This window comes from Anolis carolinensis, unplaced genomic scaffold (genome assembly GCF_035594765.1).
Source record: "Anolis carolinensis isolate JA03-04 unplaced genomic scaffold, rAnoCar3.1.pri scaffold_7, whole genome shotgun sequence".
NCBI classification, from domain to species: domain Eukaryota; kingdom Metazoa; phylum Chordata; class Lepidosauria; order Squamata; family Dactyloidae; genus Anolis; species Anolis carolinensis.
The window spans coordinates 23,040,724-23,049,297 of NW_026943818.1; the positions used below are offsets into that span (position 1 = coordinate 23,040,724).

The 8,574-nt window shown below is 46.9% G+C and overlaps 1 protein-coding gene across 2 annotated transcripts in view; it reads right to left on the bottom strand.

The window, feature by feature from the left end:
• The window catches only part of LOC103280916 (galectin-9B), a 29,050-nt gene extending 20,476 nt beyond the window's left edge, over positions 1 to 8,574 (bottom strand). The window contains exon 1 of one of the 2 annotated variants that reach the window (XM_062960161.1): positions 8,112 to 8,574. In XM_062960161.1, coding sequence (XP_062816231.1) covers positions 8,112 to 8,165 — 54 coding nt within the window. In that variant the 5' untranslated portion in view covers positions 8,166 to 8,574. Of the gene's footprint in view, positions 1 to 2,543; positions 2,701 to 8,111 lie in introns of those variants that run through there. The other variant, XM_062960162.1, reaches the window with a different exon arrangement.

The following is an 8,574-nucleotide window of genomic DNA, read 5'->3' on the forward strand; positions in this document are numbered from 1 at the left end:
AAGCTTTGGTTTTATATGTGTTTTGGGGCATCGAATTGTGCCATGTGTAAGCCGCCTTGAGTCCCTTCCGAGGTGAGAAAGGCGGGGTATAAATAGGGCAAATAATAATACAGTAGAGTCTGCGCCAGGCTGTGGCACAGCTGGCTAGTAACCAGCTGCAATAAATCACTACTGACCGAGAGGTCATGAGTTCGAAGCCCGGGTCGGGTTAAGCCCCCGACCATTAAATAGCCCGGCTTGCTGTTGACCTATGCAGCCCCAAAAGACAGCTGCATCTGTCAATTAGGGAAATTTAGGTACGCTTTATGCGGGAGGCTAATTTAACTAATTTACAACATCATAAAACTGCCAGCAAAACACGAGGAAAGGAATGAGGAAGTACAGCCACTAGTGGACAGTGAAGCAACAGCTCCCCCTGTGGCCGGAATCGTGAAGCTGGAAAAAAAATGTTAAATGCCTCTGTGTCTGTCTATATATGTTGTTTGTCCGTTGGCATTGAATGTTTGCCATATATGTGTTCATTGTAATCCGCCCTGAGTCTCCTTCGGGGTGAGAAAGAAGGGCGGAATATAAATACTGTAAATAAATAAATAAATAGAGTTTCACTTATCCAAGCTTCGCTTATCCAATGTTCTGGATTATCCAAGGCATTTTTGTAGTCAATGTTTTCAATATATTGTGATATTTTGGTGCTAAATTCATAAATACAGTAATTACAACATAACATTACTGCGTATTGAACTACTTTTTCTGTCAAATTGGTTGTATAACATGATGTTTTGGTGCTTAATTTGTAAAATCATAACCTAATTTGATGTTTAATAGGCTTTTCCTTAATCCCTCCTTATGATCCAACATACAGTAGAGTCTCCAACATAAATGGGGTGGCAGAATGTTGGATAAGCGAATATGTTGGATAATAAGGAGGGATGTAGTAATATGCTATGTAGTAATTACTGTATTTACAAATTTAGCACCAAAATATCACAATGTATTGAAAACATTGACTACAAAAATGCGTTGCATAATCCAGAACGTTGGATAAGCGAGTGTTGGATAAATGAGACTCTACTGTATTACATTTATTATTTTACTCTATTATTGTTGTTAGTACTACATTTATTTTACTCTATTTTTATTATTATTAATACATTTATTATTTCACTCTGATATTATTATTGTTATTACATTATTTTACTTTATTATTATTAAAAGGATACATAAGAGCATTTACATTGAAGAAGAAGATTGGATAAGTGAGACTCTACTGTATTTGCTTATCCAACGTTCTGCTGGCCTGTTTATGTTGGATAAGTGAGACTCTACTGTATTTGCTTATCCAACGTTCTGCCGGCCTGTTTATGTTGGATAAGTGAGACTCTACTGTATTTGCTTATCCAACGTTCTGCCGGCCTGTTTATGTTGGATAAGTGAGACTCTACTGTATTTGCTTATCCAACGTTCTGCTGGCCTGTTTATGTTGGATAAGTGAGACTCTACTGTATTTGCTTATCCAACGTTCTGCCGGCCTGTTTATGTTGGATAAGTGAGACTCTATTGTATTTGCTTATCCGACATTCTGCCGGCCCGTTTATGTTGGATAAGTGAGACTCTACTCTATTGGCTTATCCAACGTTCTGCTCAGCCCGTTTATGTTGGATAAGTGAGACTCTACTGTATTTGCTTATCCGACATTCTGCCGGCCCGTTTATGTTGGATAAGTGAGACTCTACTCTATTTGCTTATCCAACGTTCTGCTCAGCCCGTTTATGTTGGATAAGTGAGACTCTACTGTATTTGCTTATCCGACATTCTGCCGGCCCGTTTATGTTGGATAAGTGAGACTCTACTCTATTTGCTTATCCAACGTTCTTCTCAGCCCGTTTATGTTGGATAAGTGAGACTCTACTGTATTTGCTTATCCGACATTCTGCCGGCCCGTTTATGTTGGATAAGTGAGACTCTACTCTATTTGCTTATCCAACGTTCTGCTCAGCCCGTTTATGTTGGATAAGTGAGACTCTACTGTATTTGCTTATCCAACGTTCTGCCGGCCCGTTTATGTTGGATAAGTGAGACTCTACTGTATTTGCTTATCCAACGTTCTGCCGGCTGTTTATGTTGGATAAGTGAGACTCTACTGTAATAATAAAATCTGGGAGGTGTTAGCTGGCCCTGATTGTCACAACACAAAGGACAACATCTCCGTCTTCTTTGCCCCCCTCCATTGGCCACATTTTCCCCAGAACTGTATTGTTGTGTCATTTCCAGAATTTATGCCGTTATTCATATTCAGCAGACAAAAACAGGCACCACCCAAAACAAAAAGCAGATTGAATTAATTGTTATAAGGAGAACAATCAGGGGAAAGGGAAGAAGGGAAAGCAAAACAAATCAGCTAGCGGAGGAGTGCTTTCGAAATGTTCCCGAGAGGCCGGTGAAAAAGCAGAAATGACAGCAAAGTATGAGAGAGGATGAGCACAAGAAGAGCTTGTTGGGGAAGAACACTTCAACCCAAAATGTCAAGGGGAAAAGGAACTCACCGGGGTGAAGTAGGGGGTCTGGAAAGCCATGCCTTGGGTGGAGCCAAAGTGGAGGAGAAAGAAGACTCTCCGAAGGAGCTGCTCTCGACCTCAACGGAGACGGGACTGTCCCAAGAGAAGGGAAAGTCCAGCCCCAGAGCAAGTGGGGCGTGGAAAGGGGAGGGGCGGAAAGGGGAGGAAGCAGGCCTTCATTCGGACCGTGGGCAGGGCTAACTTCAGCCCTTTCGGATTTTGGACTTCCACAATTCCTAACAGCAGACATGCCTGGCCCAAATGGCCCGATTCCCTGTGGGGTTGAAGCTAAGCAGGGCTCAAGGGAGTCACCTTGGGAAAGGGGGAGCTACGTTTTTGGGGACTGGAAATCCCTGAGGGGACCAGATCCTATCTGGTCTTAGATGCTAAGAAAATTTGGCCATGCATGGCGATTAAGACCCATAGCCTTTACAGCAGTGGTTCCCAACCTTTTTTTTGACTAGGGACCACTTTGACCATGGACCACTTGACCAGGGACTACTTTGAACAGGGACTTTACTAGGGACCACTTTGACCATGGACCACTTGACCAGGGACTACTTGATCAGGGACCACTTGAACAGGGACCACTTGACCAAAGACAACTTGACCATGGACCACTTTGAACAGGGACTTTACTAGGGATCACTTTGACCATGGACCACTTGACCAGGGACCACTTTGACCATGGATCACTTGACCAGGGACTACTTGATCAAGGACCACTTGAACAGGGACCACTTTGACCAGGGACCACTTTGACCATGGACCACTTGACCAGGGACTACTTGATCAGGGACCACTTGAACAGGGACCACTTTGACCATGGACCACTTTGACCAGGGACCACTTTGACCATGGACCACTTGACCAGGGACCACTTGACCAGGGACCACTTTGACCAGGGCCCACTTTGACCAGGGACCATCTTGACCAAAGACCACTTGACCAGTGACTACTTGACCAGGTCCCACTTTGACCATGGACCACTTGACCAGGGACTACTTTGAACAGGGACTTTACTAGGGACCACTTTGACCATGGACCACTTGACCAGGGACTACTTGATCAGGGACCACTTGAACAGGGACCACTTGACCAAAGACAACTTGACCATGGACCACTTTGAACAGGGACTTTACTAGGGATCACTTTGACCATGGACCACTTGACCAGGGACCACTTTGACCATGGATCACTTGACCAGGGACTACTTGATCAAGGACCACTTGAACAGGGACCACTTGAACAGGGACCACTTTGACCAGGGACCACTTTGACCAGGGACCACTTTGACCATGGACCACTTGACCAGGGATTACTTGATCAGGGACCACTTGAACAGGGACCACTTTGACCATGGACCACTTTGACCAGGGACCACTTTGACCATGGACCACTTGACCAGGGACCACTTGACCAGGGACCACTTTGACCAGGGCCCACTTTGACCAGGGACCATCTTGACCAAAGACCACTTGACCAGGGACCACTTTGACCAGGGACCACTTGACCAGGGACCATCTTGACCAAAGACCACTTGACCAGGGACTACTTGATCAGGGACCACTTGAACAGGGACCACTTGACCAAAGACAACTTGACCATGGACCACTTTGAACAGGGACTTTACTAGGGATCACTTTGACCATGGACCACTTGACCAGGGACCACTTTGACCATGGATCACTTGACCAGGGACTACTTGATCAAGGACCACTTGAACAGGGACCACTTTGACCAGGGACCACTTTGACCATGGACCACTTGACCAGGGACTACTTGATCAGGGACCACTTGAACAGGGACCACTTTGACCATGGACCACTTTGACCAGGGACCACTTTGACCATGGACCACTTGACCAGGGACCACTTGACCAGGGACCACTTTGACCAGGGCCCACTTTGACCAGGGACCATCTTGACCAAAGACCACTTGACCAGTGACTACTTGACCAGGTCCCACTTTGACCATGGACCACTTGACCAGGGACTACTTTGAACAGGGACTTTACTAGGGACCACTTTGACCATGGACCACTTGACCAGGGACTACTTGATCAGGGACCACTTGAACAGGGACCACTTGACCAAAGACAACTTGACCATGGACCACTTTGAACAGGGACTTTACTAGGGATCACTTTGACCATGGACCACTTGACCAGGGACCACTTTGACCATGGATCACTTGACCAGGGACTACTTGATCAAGGACCACTTGAACAGGGACCACTTGAACAGGGACCACTTTGACCAGGGACCACTTTGACCAGGGACCACTTTGACCATGGACCACTTGACCAGGGATTACTTGATCAGGGACCACTTGAACAGGGACCACTTTGACCATGGACCACTTTGACCAGGGACCACTTTGACCATGGACCACTTGACCAGGGACCACTTGACCAGGGACCACTTTGACCAGGGCCCACTTTGACCAGGGACCATCTTGACCAAAGACCACTTGACCAGGGACCACTTTGACCAGGGACCACTTGACCAGGGACCATCTTGACCAAAGACCACTTGACCAGGGACTACTTGATCAGGGACCACTTGAACAGGGACCACTTGACCAAAGACAACTTGACCATGGACCACTTTGAACAGGGACTTTACTAGGGATCACTTTGACCATGGACCACTTGACCAGGGACCACTTTGACCATGGATCACTTGACCAGGGACTACTTGATCAAGGACCACTTGAACAGGGACCACTTTGACCAGGGACCACTTTGACCATGGACCACTTGACCAGGGACTACTTGATCAGGGACCACTTGAACAGGGACCACTTTGACCATGGACCACTTTGACCAGGGACCACTTTGACCATGGACCACTTGACCAGGGACCACTTGACCAGGGACCACTTTGACCAGGGCCCACTTTGACCAGGGACCATCTTGACCAAAGACCACTTGACCAGTGACTACTTGACCAGGTCCCACTTTGACCATGGACCACTTGACCAGGGACTACTTTGAACAGGGACTTTACTAGGGACCACTTTGACCATGGACCACTTGACCAGGGACTACTTGATCAGGGACCACTTGAACAGGGACCACTTGACCAAAGACAACTTGACCATGGACCACTTTGAACAGGGACTTTACTAGGGATCACTTTGACCATGGACCACTTGACCAGGGACCACTTTGACCATGGATCACTTGACCAGGGACTACTTGATCAAGGACCACTTGAACAGGGACCACTTGAACAGGGACCACTTTGACCAGGGACCACTTTGACCAGGGACCACTTTGACCATGGACCACTTGACCAGGGATTACTTGATCAGGGACCACTTGAACAGGGACCACTTTGACCATGGACCACTTTGACCAGGGACCACTTTGACCATGGACCACTTGACCAGGGACCACTTGACCAGGGACCACTTTGACCAGGGCCCACTTTGACCAGGGACCATCTTGACCAAAGACCACTTGACCAGGGACCACTTTGACCAGGGACCACTTGACCAGGGACCATCTTGACCAAAGACCACTTGACCAGGGACTACTTGACCAGGGCCCACTTTGAACAGGGCCCACTTTGAACAAGGACTTTACCAGGGACCACTTTGACCAGGGCCCACTTTTTTTTTCGTGTCAGGAGCAACCAGAGTTGCTTCTGGAGGCCACTTGACCAGGTCCCACTTTGACCAGGGACCACTTGACCAAGGACTACTTTGACCAGGGACCATCTTGACCAAAGACCACTTGACCAGGGACTACTTGACCAGGGACCACTTTCAACAAGGACTTTACCAGGGACCACTTTGACCAGGGACGACTATCCAACCAAAATGGTTTTGAGTCAGTTTTTCGTCAACTTTAGATTCGGTTTGATTATTTGGGGTGCTGATTCAGAAAATCGCATTAGATACACTACATCAGCTCTAGTAGGAGCCATAGTGGTGCAATGGGTTAAACCCTTGTGCTGACTGAAATGCTGACCTTAAGGTTGGGCTGCTGACCTGAAAGTTGCCAGTTCGAATCCACAAGGCAGGGTGAGCTCTGGTCTGTCAGCTCTAACATTCGGGTGTCCCCTGGGAAATGTCTCTGTAGACAGCCAATTTTCTCACACCAGAAGCAACTCGCAATATGTTCTCAAGTCATTCTGGCACAATAAAAATCAGCTCTAGTTTCTGATACAGAACATACGCCATCCAGTAGTCACCAACTGCTCGCCCACAGAAAACCATATTCAATATTCTAGAGCTGATGTGGTCTATCCAATGCAGTTTTCTGAATCAGCACCCCAAATAACCCCAAGAACAGGTTTAAAAATGAAGACACCTCATGGAACGGCTCCGCTCAGGGGGAGGAGGAGGAGAAGCGGCAGTCAGGAGGCTTGTTGTCACGCCTTTTGTGTTGTCAGGCTCTCTTCTACACAAAAGTATCCACCCCAGCAACTTTAGATTTTCCTTGTGAGTATAACGTGGCTATTGAAAACATCGTCCAGGTTTGCTTTTTCGAGAGCTTGACAATCTGGAGATGTCATTCAATATTTCTGTGTTAACCTGTGCTCTAAATGAGTTGTGTAATCCGTCACCATTATTGTGAACCAAGAGGGTTTTTTTCTCCCCCAGTCACATCATATGTCAGCTTGGACTTTCCTCTCCCCGTTTACACATTTCTCCTTTCCTGCCACTCATTTGGTCTGAGTCACCAAAGAGAGAGAAAATGACCCAGAATTAACTTCCTAGATTTGCTTTTACTTTCTTGTCGCAAGCTTTTCTTGGACGCGTAACGTTACTGAGTCACAGCTGAACTATTTGGCAGCCTGGGATTGCCTAAAATTGCAAGACTCTCACCAGGTCTAAGCCCCCCCCCCCCAATCCAGGGAGAGCGGGTGAGCTCCCTCTGTCAGCTCCAGCTCCATGCGAGACACAAGAGAATGGTAAAAACATCATGTTAATGTGGGATTCGTGCATTGATAGTGTTTAAATGCAATTTGTGCCATGCTTGTATTGCAACCAGGCCTGTAGCGAGGGGGCGGTTTTAGGGGTTCAAACCCCCCCCCCCCAAAATTTTCCAGGTTATAAAAAAAAACCTGGTTTACTCTGGAATTTTAACTGGTTAACCAAATCCCCATGCTAAGTCTATGAGACGCAAAACATTAAGAGTCCCTCCAGGCACTATTTCAAGCAGATATTGACAGGTTTGTAGCGGGGAGAGGTGTGTGCTAGGGGTTCAAACGCTCCCCCCTGAAATTTTCAAAACCCCTCCCGAAATTTTTTTCTAGCTACGCCCCTGATTGCAACATCCAGAATGTTCCAAAGTGTGGAAAGGGTTAATTGCCAAGAAGCTATGATGACCTTGATGTGTGGCTGGAACTAGGGAGTATCCAGACACAAGTGTTTGTGCTTATTGATTGCGTCTGTTTAGTTGAGTTCTGTCTGCCTAGGAGTTGAGTTCTGTCTGCCTAGAGTTTGAATCAAGTTCTGTTGGAGAACAGAACAGTCCTGTGTTCATCTGTCGTCTGTTAGTCTGTTTGTGTTGATACAGTAAAACTTTGTAAGTAATTTTACCAACGTCTCTGAGCGTCTCTTCGTTCTGCTCTCCACTGCTTCCACATCAAACATCCAGGCATCCCGTGGGCAACATCCTTGCACACTTGCAGTTTCTCAAGTCGCTCCTGACACGGAAAAAAGTGCTCTCTGGATAAGGGAGAACTACAACTCCCAGATTCCCAGGACAATCACCCACAAACCCTTCCAGTATTCATTTGGCCATTTTGCGTCTGCATTTGTCCAGATTGTCCAGATCCGACATTGGCTGGGTTCAGTGCGCTCTAGATACAGGTGAACTACAACTCCCAAAATAAAGGTCAGTTCCCACAAACTCCTGTAATATGTTCAGTTGGTAATGGGGCTTCTCTGTGTCAAGTTCGGTCCAGGTCCATCATCGGTGGAGGTCACAGTTTCTCTGGTTGTGGGTGAACTACAACTCCCAGAAAGGAGGGTCAGTTCCCTGCAAAACATTCCAGTAATC